This window comes from Scleropages formosus, chromosome 15 (assembly GCF_900964775.1).
Source record: "Scleropages formosus chromosome 15, fSclFor1.1, whole genome shotgun sequence".
NCBI lineage: Eukaryota > Metazoa > Chordata > Actinopteri > Osteoglossiformes > Osteoglossidae > Scleropages > Scleropages formosus.
This window is the reverse complement of record NC_041820.1, coordinates 632,528-655,590: the sequence shown is the minus strand read 5'-3', so window position 1 is coordinate 655,590 and position 23,063 is coordinate 632,528. Positions and strand designations below refer to the sequence as shown.

At 56.1% G+C, this 23,063-nt stretch overlaps 1 protein-coding gene across 1 annotated transcript in view; it reads right to left on the bottom strand.

Annotated features, from left to right (window-relative positions):
- The window catches only part of runx3 (RUNX family transcription factor 3), a 41,150-nt gene extending 19,838 nt beyond the window's left edge, over positions 1 to 21,312 (bottom strand). Inside the window, exons 1-4 of the mRNA XM_029258375.1 lie at positions 20,976 to 21,312; positions 20,625 to 20,727; positions 2,372 to 2,613; positions 203 to 359 (exon numbers count right to left, since the gene is read on the bottom strand). Of these exons, the coding sequence (XP_029114208.1) occupies positions 203 to 359; positions 2,372 to 2,613; positions 20,625 to 20,727; positions 20,976 to 21,119 (646 nt within the window). The 5' untranslated portion in view covers positions 21,120 to 21,312. The remainder of the gene's footprint in view (positions 1 to 202; positions 360 to 2,371; positions 2,614 to 20,624; positions 20,728 to 20,975) is intronic.
- Between the last annotated feature and the right edge of the window lie 1,751 nt (positions 21,313 to 23,063).

Below are 23,063 nucleotides of genomic sequence, written 5' to 3'. Positions count from 1 at the left end.
CCCTCCTTTACTGCAGGGTTACTGTGCTCCTTGGCAGCAACTCCCTCACTGTGGTATTTTCGAGGTACTGTACCGTGTTCCCTCTGCCTGCTGCTGCAATGGCTCCCGCCACACAGGCACCTGACACACACACACACACACACACACACACAGTTGAGGCTCCCACGGGCACACCCCCTCCCCGCGTGGACGGGACACGCACCTCTTCCGCTCCTGCCCACGAATCGCAGGTCGTTGAAACGCGCCACCTGGTTCTTCATGACGGCCGAGGCGTTTCTGAGCTCCGCCGAGTAGTTTTCGTCGTTTCCCGCCATCACTGTGACCAGGGTTCCGTCGGGCACGTCGCCCAGGGCCACCACCTGATGGAGAGGAGGACAGAAGGACAGGGGGACGGACGGAGAGACGCTGAGCTGAGACAGGGACACAGAGCAAGAGACACTGCGCGCGCCCCCCACCGAGAAACACACGTGACGTCGCGCGGCCTCACTGTGCGTCGGTTGCTGTGTCGCTGCTGCCATTTGCGTGGACGTGGACGGAAATATTACATCGTACCACGAACACGTACCTTTGCTTCTTTCTTATTTCAGCACCTGCGCAAAACGCAGCTCGCGCTGTCTTTAATTACACAGCGCGCGCTAAGTTCATGTCCGTCACCTCGCTGGCTTAGTCGGTTAGCGCGTGCGATCATTGCAGGACTTGATTATATTTGTATTGTTTCTATCGAACAGATTAACTACACACACAGTGACAGTAAGTACACGAGTGCTGTGTTGCTCTGGGGTGAACATTTCCTACAAAGACTCGTCGGATTTTATGAAAATATAAAAATACGTAAAAATGTAAAAAATAATGCTTCATAAGATAGATATTGCTCTACTATAATATTATAATATAGGTAATGCTCTAAAACATAGATACTGCTATATAATATAGAAAATGGTCTAAAATATGTAATATAGAAAATGCTCTATAAATATATATAATAATACATACAGCCTGGCTACTACGTCTCCAAGTAAATGTTACAGTTGCTTTGAAAAGCACTTAAAGCAGGAGCTTTTGCAATGAACACCTTAGAAATGATCAAATAATTTTAACTATTGCACACTTTTGTGAACACATTTAATTAACGCTGCATAGAGACATGATTATTAAATAGATGTTCATGTGCGCAACTCGGACACAATGTAACGGCGCTCTTGTCTTTATTGTGCCGCATTTCGTGTTTAATTCTGTGTTGCTGCGATTTTTATTCTGCTCTTTCTTTTCTCCTTTTATTGCGCTGTGCAGGACAGTAATGTTGTGTGTTTCCACCTGTTTTCCTGTCTTCTTTTCTGCTGTCTATCATTTTTATTATTGTTTCCCTCGCATTCTCTTGTGGTATCGTGCTGCGACGCGGACCGCGCGCACACACACACACACACACACACACACACACACACACGCGCGCGCGCGCGCGCGCACGCGCTCCACGTTCACTTTGCCCGCAGACGCGAACCGTGTGTTTGGTGAAGCTTCAACGGAATGAAGAATTTATTTATTAAATTTTATTCAGTACCACAATAAGTAACACCTGGCTTATTTCCTCACTCTCACTGTTATCGGCGCAGAACTGAGCGCCTCTCAAGTCTGAAAAATGAACAATATTTTAGAACTGCTTTTAAGAAAAAGGGAAGCACATTAATTTTATATCGCTTACCATGTTTTTCGTTTGAAAATGTATTTTTTTTTAAATCAAATTATTTCAATCATTCTCGGCCTATATTCTATAATTCTTTCGCGAAGGAATAAATAATAAATATTAACAAATAAGGGACACATCCAAAACAAATATCGAAGTAAAGCGCTGTGCTGTCGCGGTAAAAAATGTTTTCCGTTTCCCCTGAAAATTCGAGAAGAAGAGTCACAATTCCTCGACTCGAGGTTCGAGCAACTAATAGAAGCCACGTGAAAATGGCACAGAAATTAAACGACGCACGACTCGAGCTTCACGGTTTTGTTCCAGTCACTTTGATTGAAATGTAACGATGTATGTATATATTATTATAGAAAATATAAACATGAAAAGACATTACAGACGAGTATTTGCCGAAGCACACAGCACAGCACCCACCGCCGTGGGTCACGGCGTGGGTCGACTGCGTGGGACGGCGCCGTTTACGCGACGGAACGCTTTTTAACTCGGGCCCGCGGGCAGCCCGGCGCGTGACGTGTGCACGTGGAAGGGGAACAGAGTCGCACTTTGTGCGTGAGACGGGAGGAGTGATGTCGCAGCCCGGTCGCACCCTCACGCGCACCTGTCCCGTCCAAACGTGAGCGCGCGCGCGCCGCGCGGGGGGCCCCGGCGCCGCGCGCCCTTCTCTTTGCTTACCTTGAAGGCCACGGGCAGCGTCTTGTTGCACCTCCAGTGCGACGGCAGCACGGAGCACAGGAAGTTGGGGCTGTCGGTGCGAACCAGCTCGCCGGCATGGTCGGCCAGCACGTCCACGACGGAGCGCGCCTCGGCGCGTCCCCGCGCCGTGCCCGGGGTGCCCATGGGCCCCGCGCCCTCGCCGATCTTACTGCAGGGGAAGGACGTCGAAGGCGGCGTGAACCGTCTGGGAGCGCTGGGGTCTATGGGAATATGCATCACAACAGCGTGGTCAGTCCAGCCGAACGTGGCCTTTAACCCTTGGAGCGCCGGGGTCTTGAGCCGAGCTCCTTGAGTCCTTCTGCTCGTTTTCCTCCCGCCTTAGTTTAACGGGCCTCGAGGACTCCGAGCGCGCTCTGCCGTCCCGCTTCTCGCTCTTTCCGCGAGCGGCTCCACTCCGAGCGTCCGGCGCCGGAGCTCTCGCAGCGCGCGACGTGCTCTGCCGGCTCTCTCTGTGTCTCTCTCTCTCTCTCTCTCTGACAGACACACACACACACACACACACACGGCTCGTCCTGTGGCCGTGTCGCCTGTCGCTGTGTTGTCAGCGCGCGCAGCACAAGTCAAGTCGGAAACCGCAAACTGCTGCCGCGCTCCTCCGCAGCGGCTCCGAAACGCGTTTCCTATGCAAAGTCTGTGCGCTTTCTGTTCTGCACCTGATGATGATGATGCTCTTCTTTCACAAACATTGTATTCTTAGCCAAACGGACGCTCTGAAGTCGGTTAAATCATGTCGGATGACTGCACGCGTAATTAAATTAAAGCGCGCGCGAGCACGCACGGAGACGGGCGGACGGGCGCGCGCTGGAGCTCTTACTTCACCGCCAGTGGAAATGCAGACCGCGCGCGCAACCCGTCCGCTTTGCGACACGTTTCATGAAACGATTGTCCGCGCGCCTTAAGTCTCGCTCGCCTCGCACGCGCCCCCCGTGTCGCTCCGGCTCCCGCGAGCCGCCGACTGCGCTCCAAGTGGAGGAGGAGGCAGGTTTGTGTGCGGAGGCTCGTGCGCAGCTCCTGCTCTTGCGTGAAGACGCCGGGGCGCTTTCGGGCAGAAGTTGTCCGCTTCGGCTTCGCGCTGCTACGCGCTGCGCTCGTCCGCTGCTGCTCCTTTCCTCTTCCGTGACACAGACAGCGCGCTCTGTTGACTGACACGCGCCGATAAGCTCCTTATCTGATGGAGAAGAAGTGAGAGGAGCTGAGAAACGGAGCGCAGCACTCTTGTTTCCTCCGCCCTTCCTTCGCGCATCCACTGCGCCTCTCCGGCGTCTTTGTTCTCGCACTTGTGACGAGTTCACTTCCCCGCGCGCCCAACTTACAAGAGCAGAGCACGGGAGAGGAAGAGGAGGAGGAGAGGAGGAGAGGAGGAGAAGAAAAGACCACCTCCTCGCTCCGTTCCCCTCTTTGCTGCTTACGAGGCGCCGCGCGAGGAGAACGTGCTGTGCTGTGCTGTTATTTACTCGAGTGGGTCGGCTCAGTGCCGAGAGTGTGGAGTGTGTGGAGTGGGGAGCAGGGAGTAGAGAGTGGGCAGTGGGGCACCCGCACCAATGATCTCACTGGGCTGGGCTCCCCCCACACCAATCAAGCGGCACAAGGGACGCGGCACGCGCGCCCCCGTCTCGTCTCGTCTCATCTCGTCTCCGTCTCCTTCTCCCGAGCGCCAATCTCATCTTTGTTGTCACTCACTTTCTTTGCGCGCATTTATATTTTGAAAAGCCGTCGCTGTTGTGCGGAAGCGCGAGCGCAGCGCGCCACGCGACATTTCCAAAAGTTTTCTTGCGCAAAACGGGCGGAGTCATTAAGAGTTGAAATTCTCTTTGATCGTCGCTTTGTTTAATACGAGCTCTTTCGTCCCCCATCGATCCCGTCCTTCTTTCCGCCCGTCCGAGCGCTTCGCCGGAGCCCCTCGGCGCCTCGTGTCCCGGGAAAAGTGGCTCCTTGTCGCACCTGGTCGCCGCACCGACGAGGCGCCTCTTCTTTATTGTTAGAACATGGATGATGGACAAACTCTCTAACCTGGACGCAGTGATAAAGTAAAATCCAGTTTCATCAGAGTGTCCCCTAAAAATTCGCTTCTGGCAGCAGTATTCTATTCGCAAAATGTTCATTTAATGTAAAAAATCTTTCTTGAACATCGCTCAGTGCATGTCTGTTATTTCCTAGTAATAAAATATCATGCCGTGTACACGATTACATGCGCTTCCTTATATTATTTAACAATCGCGGTTGTTGCTGTTGTCGTGAATTCAAAATTTTCCACAGTAGAATATTTTATTTCATTTTATTTTATTTTATTTTATTTTATTTTATTTTATTTTGTTTTGTTTTGTTTTATTGCAAAGAAAATAAAATCTCCATCTTGGCGCATGTAAATTCCTTTCTTGTGTTGGAAAAATGTGAACAGATTACGATTCTTGCACGGGCTACTCAAAAGCTTATTGAAAAAGCTGCTTTTGACGTGTTAGATATTTCTTTTAAATGACACCTTTGCGCAGCCTTTTGAAAAACGAAGCTCCTGTCACTGCAAAACGAAAAAATATTGGAACAAAATGCAACAGAAGCGACGCGATACTTCAATATCAGTGTAACCACTTTGTACTTTTGTTTTGTTACTTTAATCTTTCACACAATTTCTTAATTTTATTCTTTTAAGCAGTCAATTAATTTCGTGAATTTCGCCCGAAACACAACAGTAACATGTAATTTGCGAACGAATCGGAACTTCTCACGAAACATGCCACCCGTTCAGTTCATTTTTAAGACAAGATATAAACATTGATCTCGTTTAAAATACATATGAGATTTGGAAAATTAAACGCAACGCTACATTTTTGAATTTGTAATATTTTCCAGCTAAATACCATGCGCCTAATACTGTAGGCCTATTGACAGTATAATAACAGTATAATATGGAATCTTTAAGCTGCTCATGGAACGGGTCTTTGAGCGCGCGCCGCACGCGCGCGCGCACCTCCCTGCTCCACCCCGCACCGTCGGCCGTCGGACGCTAGTTGGCGCGTTTGTCTTTTCCAAAAGGTGACGGGTTCGGGTTCAAATGTTGGTCTCCGTGTCTCTGAAGTGCGAGGTGCGAACGAGGGAGCAGAACGTTTCTGGGGTCCAGTGAACGCGCGCGTGCGCGTGCGTGTGGGGCGGGGGAGCAGAGAGAGACGCGCTCGCACACTTTTACCAACAAAATCCATTTAAATTCCATACTGGGAAAACAAGAGTAAGTAGCTTGAGCGGAAACATGGTGCACTTTTATAATAACTCTATAATACTGTACTCGTTCTGCTGCACTGCACGCGCTCCCGCTCACCCTGTTTCTTCCTCTTTCACGTTATAATTTCATGTGTTCAGACTGTCACAAACAAACGCAGTGCGATTTTCGTAAGATTTCGACAAGCGTTTCAGACACATCGCGTGTGAACGAGAAGATGTTTTTACCCGGATCATGATTAGTTAGTATTTGCTCCGTAATGATGTTCTGATAAAATCGGGATATTTTTTTATCCGCAAACGAAGTGGCAAAAATGACAAGCGCTGTGCTACACAAAACCACAGTAAAACAGAGTATCGATGGGATAAATTGAAATATGTTCTGATACAATTAGTTATTTTCTACCAAGTTACTTAGGTCTTTCTTTTTACAAAAAAAAGCGAATAAATAAAATCCGATATTTTAGTGCTGTGAAAAGAATCGTTTCCTAAAATGAGATGTAACAAGTGAAGATGCGATCAAAACGCGCGTCGGGGAAGGTGGGTCAGGGAACCGGAGCCAGAGGAGTGACTGGACGCCTCTCTCACACACACACACACACACACACAGTTGTTCTTCGTCTCATCACCTTTTCATAAACACTGGATATATTACTATAAAAAAATTTCTTGGAAACGGCAAAATTCAAAGAGAAACGCAACATTAACACTGTTTCCATTATTTGCTGCGCATTCATTTCTGAAGGCAAGAAATGATTTTAAGAAGTAACTTTGTAGCAAGTGCTGCAGTAAGTTAGGAAAGGCTATTTGTGCCGTGTTGTCATATGATCTAAATGTTGTGACAGCCGTTTTCCTCACATATTCCTCATAATTTCTCATATTCCTCATAATTTCTCACCGGCTGCTCCGTTCGACCACAAGCTGGACACTGAAACGCGCTAATAGACGAATCCGCTTTATTGACAAAAATAAACACGCCGCAGGTTTGGAGGCTCAGGCGTGTGTCGCTGTCCGAGTGTGGGGCGTGTGCTCCTCGGCGTGTGTGTGTGTGTGTGTGTGTGTGTGTGTGAGACGGAGCTGTGTCGTTCCAGGCCGCAGGTGTTCCCTGTTGATCGCGCGCTCCACTCGTCCTGTCCAGTTGTCCAGCCCATCTGCATCTCCTCCTCGACCTATTAGCCCCTCTCACCCTTTTTCACGTGAAACAGTATTAAATATCACGCATCCACGTTGCGCGCGCTCCGCGCACCCGCAGTGTAGAGATGGACGGTGGTGGTGGTGGGGGGGGGGGGCAGCACGAACCACCTCGTCGGGACCCAACCCAACGTCCCATCGTGTCCCTCCCCACCGGCCGGCAGTTCGCGCTTCGCGTGATTTACAGCGCGCGCAGGCCAGGGGAGCGCGTGATTTCGCGCCGCCAACCTTCCCGCGCGAGGACGAAGTCACGTTCAAAGGCACCCGCTTCTGTGATGGAGCCGCAGACGGAGGAGGCGCAGCGGGACACCGGCGGAGCGTCGCAGGCCGCGGAGCGCGCGCTCACGGGACCGCAGATGTCCGGTCGCAGGTCGCCGCGCGCCTCTCATTTCCTGCCACTTTTAACGGACGTGTCTTGACCCGAAAATGAGTCACGGCGGGCGTGTCGTCTGGCTCTGCTCTGGCCTCTTGTTTTTGTTTATTTAAAAAAATACGGTTATTCAGATTTTTTTTCTTTTCTTTAATTTGGACTTCTTTGAAACATTTAAAATACACATTACATAAAATGATGAATGAGTTTATGAGATCCTCCAAACCAGAAACTAATTACTGTGTTAAAGGCGTGACTTGCTGCAGTGTTGCAGGGGCGCCGAGCGGACAAGGAGCGCTTTCACCATGTCTACAGCTTCCTCTCATCTCCCTGCTGCTGCGCCCTAATGTACCTGGGGGCAGAGAATGGCCTTCCTCACCTGGAGCCATCGGCCCTCGCAGATTTCACACTCTGCTTCGAAATGGACGGAAGGGCCATTAGTCAGACTGAAGGTTCCACGTTCAAATTAGGAAAGAAGGTTTGCCGGGGGCGACCGTCACCGTGAGCTTCAGATTGCGAGGCCGCATGACGGGAGCTATGGGGAGAGACGAACGAGCCTGCACTCACAAGGCACATCCCCTCTCTCTCTCTCTCTCTCTCTCTCTCTCTCTCTCTCTCTCTCTCTCTCTCTCGCGCTCTTGCTCTCTCTGTGTGTGTGTTACCCTCTGTTTCGTTTTTATCTATTCCTTGAGCCTCCTCGTTCCCATACCCCCATGTCAGTTTTCAACATTGACACGTCTTGGTTCTGTTGCAATCACTGCGGCGAAACTAAAGAGGCCTCCTGACAAATCACGTGGTCCCTCAGCACGGTGTGTGTGTGTGTGTGTGTGTGTGTGTCACTGTGCAGGACACCTCTGGCAGCCTCCAGGTGTCAGCATGCTCTTCCTGTCCATAGTCTCTAGAGGGGGCTGCTAAGCCTGTACAAGCTGACCTTGTGCTGAGGACAGTTGCCAAGGTTACTAAGCATCACTCGGGTAGACGGTCACCCACCGAGGGGTCCGCGTCATCGGAATAGTGAGTGACGCCGGTAAACGCGCCGAGCACTTCTGCTCTTCTGCGTGCCGCGCACTAGAGTCAAGTTCACGTTGTCTGGCTGGAGCAGAACAGACGCGGGGAAGTCAGCTGTCGGTTGGTGTCCTGGGCCTGGACGTCCACGGGCCCCGCGGACAGGTCGCCCGGCCCACCCAGCGGCAACCGTTTCACTCGGTTTCACGGGTAAAGACTGAGACGTGAGCAACGATCGACTTTCAGGGTATTTCTCGCTTTCTCTTTCCCCCATTATTCTCCTTGAACCCGATCGCATTTCTGCTCCCCGGCGTTTAACCCGTGCCTGACGCTCGCCTTGGGGGCGGGGGCCACTCTCTGGAGTCTGCCTTCATTGTGTTACACTTTGCTCATCCGCACATCATACATCATGAGCGCCGGCACGCTGGTGGCAGCTCACCCCCCCCCACAAAAGCCAAGAAGAAAGGCACTATGGGACTTTGAGGACCCCGAGCGTCTGGCAGGCCCATTTCCTCCAAGTTTGCCCCAAGTCAGCGACAAGTGATGACTCGACCGACTGCTTCTGCACATTTCACCTTTGGCCTCTGCTGGGCTGAGCCTTTGGACTATCCGGCCATTCCCTTTATCCCTGGGCGATTTGTCACCGCTGGATTTGGGTTCTGGATCCAATCAAGCTGGGGCTGGTCGGCATCGTGGTGAACTCCTCCTCCTCCTCCTGCTCCCTCACTCTCTCCCTCTCTACCTCCCTTCTCCTCCGTCTGTCTCTCTCTCGTTCTCTCTGTCTCTCACTGTCTGTGTCTCTCGCCAGGGATTTTGATGCCATGAGCGCAATCTGTAATCTATAGTAATTGCATGTTGCAGAAAAACATTTTTCCGCTGTGGTAATCGCTACAAGATGTTCCTCAGCATCGCCAATGACAGTTACCCCCCGAACGTACTGACTCACTCTCTTGGGCTCAATACAGTGGGTCGGTTATCGCTCTTGGCGACAATGGCTCGAGGACGGGCCGCGGAGTCCCGCTTGGGCTTGGACAGAGCCGTGCGGTTCTCTGTCCCGATAGCAGCCACTCGCTTGTTTACTTCCAAATCTGAAACTGAGCAGCACATCGCATCACGGAAGCTGCCGGAATAACTTTGCGTTGGGTTTACGCTCCGTGGGAGCTGTGACACGTTACGCTTGGACAAGTATATAGAGCTTGAAACGTCCCTCTTCGAAAGTTCAGATCCCTTCTTTGTAAGACAAATAAATAAACAAAGAAATAAAGGCCTAATCATTACAGAATTTGGATTCCTTGAATTTGATGAAAAATGGCACGCGCCACCTATGCGCCGGTGAAGCGGTACATTGAGGTCACACACTTTCTCGACATATTTTAGCTGCCTTTTGCGCTACGCGGAAACACACGTTGAGGGACGTCGGCACTTTGAAGTGCAGCACTGCGTTGTCTTCATTTTGCCATCGAGAATAAATAACGTGCTGATTTGTAAACCACCGACTGTAGGAGCAGCGCTCGCAATTCATATTCCGCACCGTAAGGCTAGAAGACGAGGCCCGATTCGCGCTGCGCACTTTCTCACAGTCCCCGCCCGCCCACTCGGGTAGCCTGACGTTCCCCAGATTTACGAGCCGTAGGAACGTCCCTCTCCCCCCGCAAGCGGTCCATACAAGGCCCCCCGTGCAGCCGGCACTTGCTCTGCTGCCAGTCCGCCGGTCCGCCGGTCACCGGACGGCGCCCCGCCCGGTCGGCCCACGGTCACGGGGAAACTCGGTCTCGGATGGCATCTGGTCGAGATGGAGATGGGAGCGCTGGGCTCCGTGCCAGCCCACGCTGGCCCCAGAGACAAGGCTTGGCCTGCCATACGCTACGCATGTGACCCTGCGGCCGCGCTGCGGCGCGTCTCTGTGATGTCACGAGCCGCCGCTCGCCGCTCCGTCCCACAGAGCCCCAGAGGAACGGTTCTCTTCTCCTGCTCTGCACTTGTGACCCTGCGGCTGCGCTGCGGCGCATCTCTGTGATGTCATGAGCCGCCGCTCACCGCGCTGCCCCACATGAGCGCCGCAGACAAGGCTGGGCCCGCCATTCACTACGGCTGCGAGCCTGCGAGCCTGCGAGCCTGCGGCTGCGGCGCATCTCTGTGATGTCATGAGCCGCCGCTCACCGCGCTGCCCCACGCCGCCCCACACGGCCCCACAGGAACGGCTGGTTCCGCCGCTCTGCGCTCGAGATTCTGCGGTCTTTCTGTGGCTCATCTCTGCGATTCCAAGACGCAGGACCTTTCGCCTGAAGGAGAACAGCATGGGCGGGAGCCTGGCACCGGCTCCGGGTGCGAAAAGACGCCCCGGGCGACTTCGGAGCTTCGCTCGCCTGTTTACATGAACGCTGCAGGAAGACGAAAGTTGTACCGATCGGCCACCACGAGACATGTGTCACATGACAAATTGCACCCAGACCATCTCCTCCCCCCCGCACACTCCACCGAGTGGCGGTGGATGTTTTCCCCGTCCTTGACCTCCGCTTTACAAAGGAACTTTCATCCCCTCCGTGGAGTTCATCCATCCATCCAGCTCCCATCAGCGCTAAGTGTCTTCCGAGATCAAACGCCGTCCTCGCGGAGAGAGAATATCGATTTCAGCTCTGGACCCCGTTCAGACTTTAGAAGGACTCGGTCGGCTGTGAAAAGCGAAGCGTGACGTCCCTGCCAGAACTGCGCCGGGCGCGCTAATAAAACGAATATAGAAACTTTGTAAAAACACCGAAGAGCTTCCCGGGCGCCTCTGGAACGAAGTCGCGAGAAAGACGTGCCCACTTGTAAAGGCAACCCGTAATTCCGCGTTTTCCCAAAATGAAATTGCATGTGAACCGAGTATTAGGAAGCCATGGGCAGCGGCTGCCAGCGACCGCGGCCCGTTACGCTGTGTCTGTGGACCACGTTTGAGCGCGTTTCGGGACAATGCCTCATTGTGCGGATGCGTGTGTGTGTGTGTGTGTGTGCGTGTGTGTGTGCGCGCGCGCCTCAAAGAGCCTTTGTACGGTGCGACGGCATGGAGGAGCGCAGCTCGTAATGAGCGCGGCCCAGTGTCGCTTAATGAGTCGCAGCCCCGTGAGGATGGGCGAGCGGGACGGACGGCCCCGGACCGCGGTCGCTGCGGCCCCACCTTTCATGTGGTCGCCCATGGAATTCTGTTGTTCCCTCGTTCCTGCAACAAAAGCCACATGTTTTTTTGTTGTTGTTTTTGTGTGTGTGTGTGTGTGTGTGTGTCTTTTTTCTAAACATTGTGCTCCGTCTTGGGGAAATTTGTAGGAACACGTTGACGTGTAGAGCGTACGAGTGGCTCGATTTTTAAACGCACACACACACACACACACACACACACACACACACACGCTCACGCAACAAAAGTCCATGAAACCATTTTGCTAACTGCCATTCCATCATAACACTCCTCCCATCGCAGTCCGCCCAGCCTCTCCTCTACCTGCCTTCCGGCCCCGCTGCTGATTATGCGGAAAACTGTCCTCCTTCACACCTTTCAGACTGACCGCAGACGCGCTTGTGAGTGTCTGTTTGCCGCGCTGAAGCGTCCCGTGTGTCCCTCCCGCGTCTCCCTCCGCATCTCCCTCCGCTCTCCCTTCCCGTAGTTGTTTCAGTTGGACACTCTGGTCACGACCTACAAGGCGGTCAAAGGTCCTGCTCCTGACACCTGAGGGTCACGATCGCCTCCTTCCTGGCCCAGTCAGGCTGCTACGCTGCACCGCAAAGCTTCTCGCTTCTGGCACCGCTGTAGTGGGATGAACTCCCTCTGCCACTCGGAGCGGCTGAATCCCTCTCAAGACTCAAGAAGCTCCCCGAAGCACATCTCCTTCATGTGCTCCGTGAACGTTCGCCGGATTATCTGTTTAAAGATGTTTTCTCCCTGGCAATTCGATATGCAGCTACTCCTGGCGAGATCGGTGGTTTTGGACAAAGTGACTGCACTTGGAGAATCGTGTCCCTCCATCTATTGGCGTCATGTGCTTTTGTTTACCCTCGGCTGTATGCGGATTTGGAGAAGCACACTCTTTGCTGAGTGAGTAAAAGTACGTGCCTATGCTGGAGCCGCGCTCAATCTCACTCAAGGGGAACGCGGTCAAGGCGGTTCCACAACTCGAACGTGGGTTTGCCTGCTGCGTTTCCGGTCTCTTCGGAGGAGCCCGTTGGGTCAGCGCCGAGGGGAAGCGCAGAAGCGGCGCCGCTTTCCTGACGGCGCTCCGGGGATCAACGGCTCCGCTGAAGCCGGGCGCCTCGACGCTTCACGCTGCGTTTGAGGGACACGTGGCGACCGATTGACCGGCAGGGCACCCGAACCTCTCCAGCTAAGGCGACGCAGATGCTCATCTCCGGTGACACGATTCCGCGTTGCACGACACAGTCGCTCAGACGCAAGCGTGTGCTTCGAACCTCAGCGTCTCACGCATGTGGTCTGTCTGTGGGCGTGTCAGCTCGAGCGTCATATTGGACGACTCGAAGCAGCTCCTGCATTGCGTCCGTGTGTGCGTGTGTGCGAGATCTGTGGCCCCCCGTGTGTCAGTTACACCACGGCACTGTGACACACCGGACCGGAGTGTTTCTGAAGCCAGCAGAAGAGGAAGCATTAACAAGCCAGGTGTCAGGAAGTGAGGTGGGGGTGGACACACGCGTACAAGCACAGACGCACGAGAGCATCATCATCATCATCATCATCTTCTTCTTCTTTTCATCAACAGCCTCACGTGAGAGTTTCCACACAGCTGTGAGAAACGTGACCTTTCTTATTGTGGGAGGAGAGAGGGTCAGGAGTCGAGCAGTCAAGAGTTTTCGCAGGCCTGCTGCTCCGGTGTGCCGCCACCTACACGTCAAGAGACGTAATGGGGGGCAGCTGGTAGCGTAGCGATTGGAGCTGCTGCCTGTGGACCTGAAGGTCACAGGTTTGAATCCCACTCTAACAAGCTGCGGCACCGCAGAGCCAGGTACTTGCTCGAATTTACTACAATAAAACTACCAAGCTGAATAAAGGGATAAGAACTGCACGTCACTTAGGAGAAAAGCATCCGCTAAAGGAAAAGGTGGAACGCTCTATGATCATCGTTGTTCCCTCACTGCGTTCGTGTCGCTTCTCATGTCTCTCGGCACACCGTGCTGGGAAAGTGAGGAGGCGGTTGTGTTTTCAGAGAGAGAAACCTGCTGAGATTGTTTCAGTTGGAGGTCTGATTCACAACGACGCCCAGAGATGAGTGTCAGCACTTTGATGCCCTGTTCTGCTGGGCCCAGCGAGTCGAACGCTGCTTCTCACACTTCGCAAAGTCAGCCAGTGACAAACACTCAGCACGTATTATTCTGCGCACCCAAAAGGGAAACGCAGCACAAATGGGCCCTAAGTGCATGTTGGGAGTGAGCGGGGGCCTCCGGCTGAAGTGGCTTCGGTGAAGTGCAATGAGCTCCCTGTGTCCCTCAGAGCTGCTGAATCCCATCTTGCATCCAAGAAAGGCTTCAAAACCAGTCTTGTTCACATTCATTTCGCTCCTGATCTCCGGAGAGCTCAGTCAACGAGTCCAGCACCATCTGCTATGACTACGTGTGTTTTTGCCCTTTGAATGTCACTTCTAGAGGAGCTACTGGAGGGATGTGAACCAGCAAGACGGTGGCGTGAGACGCACACAAGCTGGGTATCTGCAGTCCTGCGTGTGTGTGTGTGTGTGTGTGTGTGTGTGTATACAGCTCTTTGTCTGCTGATGATGCGCCGTGTTGTTTCTCGGCTGCAGGGCCCTACAGTGGAAAGCGTGCGATGAACGAAGGGATAACGGAGAAATGTAAATGAGATCGAGCGAGTGACGCTGCGGAGGCGATAAGCTGATCGATGAACGTCTCGGCACGGCGCCCACGCCACGCTGATTAGAGGTGTGACGCCTTACGCTGCTTCTGAAATGAAGTTTCTTTTCCTGCTCGTTCACCGTGGCCCCAGTTCCCAGGCACTCTGCTCTTCCTGTGTGCCCGAGGCCCGGGCGCGAGCGCTGCGGCGACGAGGGGCCCCGGGGCGTTCGGCAGCGGCACCCAGAAAGGAAGCCGTGTTCACGGTTTCGGATGTGAGCCACGGGGGACCGGGTCTCTCTCCTTCCCCCACCACGTGCGGCACTTGAATATCGGAAGGAAGTCGTTGGCTGGGGCGCGAATGCGCCGCTCTCTCGTCGTCTCTTTATTAGCGAGATTTCGAGGATAAGAGATGCGCTCCCCGCACTCCGGTCACGTCGAGACTTTTACCGCGCCTGCGTGTTTTACAGAAGGAGAAGCTTTCGGCACGGGCCGTCAGGCCGCTGCCCTGCGCTCGAAGCCGGTCGCTCGCTCGGACGCCGTTTCGCCGTTATTTGCGACGACGCGCGGCGGGGCGGGGCGGGGCGTGCGGCAAGCGGGATCCGGTGCCGGAGCTGCCGTTTCCTCTGCACACGTCCCGAGCGCCGCCGCTCTGTCTGTCCAGCCGTGAGAAGAGCTCTCCTGGGCCAGACGGATCGACCTCAGACTAGACAGTGACAAGAGGAAAGCGTGAAAAAGAGAAACTGCCCGCTACTTCTCTAGCTGGGGAAATCCGCATTCGTGCCCTTTTTCGTGCTCAGAAATTGGAGAACTGAGGAGCTACGGTTGCCTGCAGCTGCAGAGCGAGCGACTCGCTCGGGGTCACTTGGGGTCAGCGCTCACGCCGTACCTGTGTCAGTACCGGACGTGACGGCACCGCTCCATCTCGTGTGTGTTTGCGACTCCTTTATAACGTGGCGTCCTGAACCCGAGCGGATACACGCATCAAAGCCTCCTTCCCCGGGCCGCCGTAGCCGCACGGCTCACGCACACGCGCACACACACACACACGCGCGCACGTACGGATAAACGCGTGCTGTCCGTAACGAGTTGGATCTCGTGTTTGTCTCTCTCGACGTTTTACGACACGCCTCCTATACACACCACGGTGTGGAACTGGGGGGTGGGCGTCCGCGCGGCTGGCGAGGACGGCAAAGTGCAGCAAAGTTGTTCACTTCGGCCCCCATTTAGGCGAGGCGAGGTACGGTTGGGCGGCCGGATCGAGGAGCGGCGCGATGCCCGGCAGCTGCTGTGTTGATGACGAAGAAGGTCTGCTGTGTGTGTGTGTGTGTGTGTTCGAGTGAAGCGCAGTTTCACAGCTGTACGACGAAAGGCTGAATTTTACGACACGCAATACGGCGATGGGAACGAGAGGAACGCATCGTGGCTGGGGAAACGCACGCTGCATTCTTGACGCTCTTGGCCTTTTTCATTGCCTTTGGAAAGGACCGCATGCCACATTAGTTACAGACACCGACCGAGACGTCTCCGTCCGCAGGTCCCCCCGGTGCTGCACAGCTCCACCCTTGTTTGTCGCTTACGTGACATTTGGTCCCCGGGGCCTCGGCCGGTTCCCCAGTAACACTTCCTCTGGATTTTTCCCGCTCGCAGCTGGAGCACGTGCCGCACGAGCGGAACGGGCCTCTGGGAACGCCATCGGGGCCACCGCCGGGGCTCTCGCTTCCCCTTCCTGCCCTGGGGGACGCGGCTCTGGTTTCAGTCGCTCGCTTCCCCGCGTATCTCGGTGTGACACGGCAGGAGCGGGTGGGCGAGCGTCTGTGTCTGCGTGCGTGTGCGTGTCTACGGATGGTGGGCTGTGAATTCCCAAACATAACCGGCGAAACGCAGCGAGGGAAAACTACGATTGCGCCCTGCTTTCTCCCCGACCGTGACCATAGGGTCGTAACCCCTGTGCGCCGGGAGAGAGCGGCGGGAAACGGCAAGGTGTCCATGCAACCGCCGAAATCCGGGAGGTGCGGAACCTTCAACCAAAGAGTAACACACAGTCCGCACAGGTTCCTGTCTTTATGTCTCTTGGTGTTTCATTTTTTTCACATAGTGTGTGTGTGTGTGTGTGTGTCTCTGATGTGGATTTCGGCCTGAACCAAACACATATTTTACCCACTTGTCACAGGGAAAAGTAACAAATTGATGTTCTCTCGATTAAAGCATCCAGGCTGCCAGGTGTCTGTCCGAGGGAGAAGCGTTAAGCGGTGTGACGGACGAACGGACGGACGGACGGACGGACGGACGGGCTGCATCGGCGCAGGGATACGAAACACTAAACATGCCCGCCCTCCCTAAGGTGGACGCGCAAGAGGAGGGGGACAGCGCGGGCACCGGGAAGCTGGGGGAAGGGGAAGAGGTGGCCGCGCGGCACCGACACGCGCCACGTGCGAGCGGAGCCCGGAGGACCTCAGAGCACCTTCTCCGTTTAGCGGGAACCCCAGTGTCGTCGGGAGGTGAACATCCACGTCGGTTCCGTCGCGCTCAGGAAGCAACCCGTGGTTTACCGCTTTTACGCGCTGTTATCCTGCACCCTCCGGTGCGCCGCGTGTCTTGAGCGCTCGTTGGAAACGTGTCTCCGAGGGCCGAGAGAACGCGGTGAGAGGCCGGCGGAGGTGGTGTGCGGAGCGGTGCTCTGCTGCGGCGCCTTTGCGGCGACTGCTTTGCCAGGTAACGACGAACGTCTCGCGAGGGATGTCGCTCTCGCTCGCTCTCGCGGCCTCACTCCGCCATTTCCCATCATGCTCTTTTTCCAAAGCGACACTTGCACAGCTGCGAGCGTGTCGGTTGAAACAGAAGCGAACGTGAGCTGTGATGGAGCGGGGCGCAAACGCGCGACGGCTGCGGGAGCGCAGGAGGCCGCGGGACCGAAAGCGAACGTGGAAAAGCCTCGTGCGGCGCCACTGCACGCAGGGATCGGTGGCAGCGGCAGGCGCGAGGATAGACGAAAGCGCGAAGGAGACGGGTCCGAAGCGAGTGCGTGTGGGCACGTTGACGCACGCGGCGGGAGCCTTCCCCGTGTCGAGAGAGAAATGAAAGGAGGCACCAGAACGTCGCGATTACACCTACGTGGCCTTTTCGTCACGAGCGTTCCGGCGACCGTCAACACACTCGCTCGCCATCCTGCTCTTACGCTCCTCTGCTCACCCACAAAGGCGTCACGGCGGCCTCCTTCTGCGGCGGGACGTTTCGAGAGAGAAGGAGCGCCGATCGTGACACTTTTCACGGAACGCTCATCGATGTGCGAGCTGCTAGTGAATTGACGGGCGATTCCGATTTTTGCCCCGAGGAGCAACTGAAGGCGCCAGCGTTCGCCGGGCCACTTGGGCACGGCGGCGCCGGCAGCTTCGCCCTCTGCTCTTTGGCATGTTGGTGCAGCAGGCGCACGGTTCGCTCTTCTGCACGGTCCGGAGAAACGCCCTCAAAAACACGTAGAAACGGCAGCAGAGCAGAGCGCTGCGGGACGGCCTTCCGACGGCGTGCGGCGACGAGAGCGCGGCACCGGATCCCCGCAACCAAACACATCCCCCGAAACCTTCAAGGGCCTCCAATGTGCCTGCAGATCGTCATCAGAACATCTAAACAGAGGACAGTGTTGCATTTGACACACACACACACACACACACACACACACACACACACCTCGCGGACCTTGCGTTTGTCTGCTGCGGTAGAGGACACCGCTGTGGGTACTTGTTGACCACATGGGAGACAGAGAGACATGATGGAGCTCTGGGACATGGGGGGGGGTGCTCACATGGGCCGGCGCCACACAAACGCAGCGAGTGACACAAAACGAGAGCGGCGGTTCCCACACTCCTCGATGGAAGTGAAACGGCAATAATGCTCCAATAATGAGGATTTTCAGCGTCTGCGGCTTTTGCCGGACGAGACAAAGCGAGAAGGAGCCGTGTGACGGCGTGTGGTGCCGGATCGCGCCGGACCGCGCTCTCCTCAAAGGGCACGCCGACCGAGGACAGTGTGGACGCCGCCACCGGACACCTAGTACACGTTGTGCCTCTCAGTTCCCTCTTCTGGAGCACCTTCCTCCAGGGCCAGAGCCCGGCGAGCCCAAGCAGCCCGTACCGAGCGGCCCCCCCGCTGGCGCGGCCGCGAACGCGAACCCCCGCAGGGCCCAAAACTTCCCCACCTGATGAGCCCCCACAAGAGGCACCATTACTCAAGTCAAAACTGGCCCCTGAGCGGCGCGTGTCTCGGCAGGGTGTGGGGTCAAGGCCCTCGTGCCCTCGTGGGAGCGCTCTCACAACGAGAACGCGGGGAACTTGCGCCGGCAGATGCCGTTTGGCGCTCTTCGTGAACAGTGCGAGCGATGCAGCCGCTCGCCTGAGGAAACGGAGACACGTGGCCTAATTGTGGCGAATGCGAGTAGCGATACCGCGTCTGTATCAGATTAGAGCTCTTCGCCTCGTCGCCTCGTCAGACCCTGCGCCTCGGTCTCGCGTTCTGCCGTCGAGCGGCGTGCCGGTGCCTGTCGCGGCACCGAGAGAGGACACCGACAGTAACGCACCGTGAGCTCTGTGGGCAAACTGTAATCAGTTCCACTGAGACTTTTCTCCCAAGCGACTCACGGCCTTGAGCCTTTTACACTGATTTACCTGTTGATACTCTGTCAGTTCCAGGTAAGTCCCTTGACCAAGGTGCTGCGGCGGGAGGTGGGATTCGGACCTGGGCCCCTTGAGCGAGAGCTGTCGGCCCGGCCCAAAGTTCGCAAACAGCCGTGCCGCTTGACCAAATGCCCGACACTCCGGCGCGCCGCGTTTTCGATCCGCTTGATTTCCTTGATTTTGTCCTCGGCGCTAAACGTCGCATAAAGGCCTATTTCCCGCGGTAATGACAGCAGGCTGTGTTTACATTCAGCCTCGCCGCGTCTTTCTCCGGCTACTGACACTCGACACCGTCCGGACGCCGCGATGAGGCGAACGGCGGAGTGAACGGAGGTTACCGAGAGGCGTCTCCTGGAGCGGGCGAGCAAGTGGCGAGCGAGCAACCTATGGCTCCTAGAACGCGGCCTACTGCGGCAGCGCAGCGCGACGTCCGTGGGGCTCCGAACCCCATGTGAACACGGTCGGGGGGGGGGGTCTCCGTCCGCTCGCTGCGTCTGAGAAACACTCTGCAAACAATTAGGCTCTCGCACTGGTGCATCTTTAGCCGTCTCTAATTAACACCGTGCCGAGACCACAGCGGCGCAAAGGCCGCGGTGGGTTCTGTTCTCAGCATGTGATGCTCTCCGACAAGCTTGGAAAGACCCCCGCCCCCCCACCCACACACACACACACACACACTCGTCGCTGAACTCTTTCACATGCAGTGCTTCAACTGTACATGTTGTCCCTATGCGTCTCGGCCCCTTGCCCCCCCCACCCCTGGTCCCATCAGCATAGCCTTTCTGCAACCCCCCCCCAGCAAAGAACCCTGCCTTCCCTGGACTTGCTCTACCTGTGTGTGTGTGTGTGGCTGCTGCTCTCAAACCCAACGAGACACAAAGATTTCAAGTGGACTCGTTCTCCATAAACGGCCTCCTTGTTCGGGCGTGAAACTGCGTTACGCTTGTGGCACCGGACGGCTGGCTTGAGGGGAGCAGAAAAAGGCGAAGAAACGAGGTTCTCAGGGCTCCTTTTCTTTTCTTTCTTTCTTTCTTTCTTTCTTTCTTTCTTTCTTTCTTTCCTCTGCTACACTGAATGATACACAGAGTGAGTCTCAGCTCCATTTTTCTGATTACATTTCAAGATACATAATGAATCGTCAGTGAGCCTTTGGACAAACTTCTGCTTTGACCACTGACCGTAATGAAGTTATTTGACGACACGCGTGTTTCAGGGTGAGAAGAAAACCAACCGTCCTGCGGCGTGCGGAGGGCAGTCGGCAAAAGCCTGGGAGGTCATTAGAGGAGCAGAGGCTGCCGTGAGGGCGCCGAACACAGACCACAACTGACAGGGTGCGGCCAACAAACTGACAGGGTGCGTCCAACAACTAACAGGACATGTCCAACAAACTGACAGGGTGCGTCCAAAAACTGACAGGGCGCGTCCAACAACTGACAGGGCGCGTCCAACAACTGACAGGGTGTGTCCAACAAATAACAGGACATGTCCAACAACTGACAGGGTGCGTCCAACAACTGACAGGACGCGTCCAACAACTGACAGGGTGCATAACAACTAACAGGACATGTCCAACAACTGACATGGCGCGTCCAACAATTGACAGGATGTCTTCAACAACTGACACAGCGCACTCGTGAGGTCTGCTGCTGGACAGCCGTGTCACAGGCTCGGTGCCTGAACCACAGCTCCCTCTGAATCACCCTCTGGCACCACCCCACGGTCAGTAGGCACCGGTCAGAACGCTGGACCAGCAGCCACCCCCGCTCAGAGGAAGGCTGTCGGAAGGCCTTCCGCCACTGCCTGCGAGGTGCCAAACGGACGCTATGTGTGTGCGGGACACGTGGGACACAAGTGGGAGGGGAGGACGGCGGGGGGGGGGGGGGGGGTCTCCACATCCACGTCCGCGCGGCGAGCGAGAAGGACGGCGGGAAAGACTCACCTCGGAGGAAGCTGCTCGAGTAGCTGGAGAAGGAGTCGAAGATGCTGTTGGAGGCCATGGCGGGTGTGAGGAGTGCGCACCTCCTTTGGCTGGCAGCGTTCGCCTTGCGGTGGGGCGAGCGGGAGGAAGAGAGCGAGAGAGAACGAACGGGAGACGGAGACGTGAGACGGCTGAGCTCAGGGCTCGTGCGCGAGCAAGACTTTGGGTTCTCAAGTAGAGCAGCGATCGCTCGCCGCAAGGCTTCTCGCCGTAGAGCGCGTGTCACCGATGCGGAGAAGTGTGCGGCAAGGGGGGTCTCGTGGTGCGATTCACGGGGGAGACGCCCTCGAGGCTGGTAGCCGCCGTACTTACTGAGACGGGGTGGACGTGTCCTCTCGGGGTGCTCGGGGGCGCGGCGGAGGGGGCGGAGGGGGCGGCGGCGACGGCTCTCACCGCGCTGCTGGCCCGGGCTTCAGGTGGCTCTCGGGGGGCGAGCGTGCGGCCTGGCTGGAGCATCGACGAGTCGACTCCCCGGTCCTCGCCGTCGGGTCGGGTCTCTCTGCCGTCACATGTCACGTGAGGTCACAGGGGCCTCCCTCCCTCCCTGGCTCTCTCGCTCGCTCGCTCACTCGCTCGCCCGCTCCTCTCGCTCAGTCAACGTTTGCTGTTTTTCCCTTTCTCTTCTTGTTCTTCACCGCAAGGCCTCCTTTGATTGGCTCACCGAGTTTCTTCTCTTTCTTCTTTCCCTCCTCAGGCCTGTGGCGAACTCTCCTGTCACACAGGCGAGCTTTCAAGTGGCGACCCAACAAATTTGAAGAAGCAGATACTTTAATGTGCTTTGAGGGAGAGAGAGAGAGAGAGAGAGAGAGAGCGAGGGAGAGGGAGAGGGAGAGCGAGCGGCAGATCACAGAGAGGCGGGAACGACGTTTGGACCGTTGCAGGCGAATGAGCGCCGAGAGGAGTGCGTTGGTCTCGAGAGCCGCATGGCAGAGCTCTGTGTGACTCACCGAGCCCCGGTGGTTTCGGGCCTCCGAAACCAACTCTCCACCCTCACTTACCACTTGATAGTATCGCAGTCGCGGCCCCGCCGGAGGCGCCGCTGCCGGCTCGTCCTCGCCATGCGCGTCCAGGCCGGTGCGGCGGGCGCCGCCACCTCGTCCCCGGCGGAAGGCCGCAAAGGGGCCCCGCTGATGTAAGGTGACGCAAACCCCGAGAGTACCGCGGTATCTGTGGAAGAGCGCGAGGAGGAAAGCGTGCGGCTCTCAGCGGCGCGTTCCTTCGCGGAGAGGCGTCAACGTCCGTGGCGCGCCTCTCGTTCGAGGCCCCCCGTGTCCGCAGCGTGCGAAACTCGGGTTCGAGCCACGTCTCGCGCAAACGCGCGCTCCGGAGGCGGTGCCACGTTAGCGCGGCCGTGCCGGGACTCCGTGGACGTGGGTTCGAATCCCCGTCCTGCTCCGCCGCCCTCGAGCGAGGCCCCGGCTCCGAGCCGAGGCGGTCGAGTTACCGCGCCCTCCGAGAGGCTCGGCCGGTACCTTTCGCTCTGGAGAAAAGCGTCGACTCGGAAACGAGGCGGCAGGAAAAGGGGAACTTTATCGTTATCAATTGTGGAATGTAATAATCTTCCGATTCTTTGCTGAAGCTTTTAATCCATCTTGACCGGACGAGTCACGCTCACCCGTTGACGTGCGTGTGCCTCGGGGTGCTCCGTCTTTCACCGCTTCCTCGTGCCTTTCATTCTTAGGACACGTGTTGAATGTCCCTGTCGCTCCGTGTGTGTGTGTGTGTGTGAGACTCCACCTGAACAGGGTGCTACCAGGGCCTTGCAGTTCCCGCTCAGAAGAGCATCTGACAGACTGGGAACGTCTCACTCGTATCGATCAATAATTTCGCTGCGCTCTTAAGCCGAACCACAAGTGCACCGCAAATGTGTGTGTTCTGAAGGCCTAATGAGGGAAATTCGTTTCTAGAGAATTTCTTTCGAACGCGCAGGTGCAGCCGCTCATTAGTTCAGTGAGAGCCGTTTCGGGCAGGATGGGAGTCGCCCTCGAGGAGGACGAAGACTTCAACAGGGAGTCCTCCAGGGCCTCTGCGGGACTGAGGTGCTCTGCTTGGGACGGCCACTCGGCCCGTGCGTGTGAGGCTGTGGAAGTGAAGGCCTGTCCAACATGGACTGTCCCACATGGCCTGCCCTACATGGACTGTCCAACATGGACTGTCCCACATGGCCTGCCCCACATGAACTGTCCCAGCCTGTCCAACATGGACTGTCCCACATAGCCTGCCCCACATGGACTGTCCCACATGGCGGCCGCCACGCGGCCTGACGCACCGCCGCACCACGCAGAGGCAGAAGGCAGCGCCAGGGGCTGATTCCCCGACGTCGACCGGCACATCGGCACCCTGTAGGTAAACACCATCTGTTTCACGTTAGGGTCGCGTCTCCGTCTCCGTCTCGGTCTC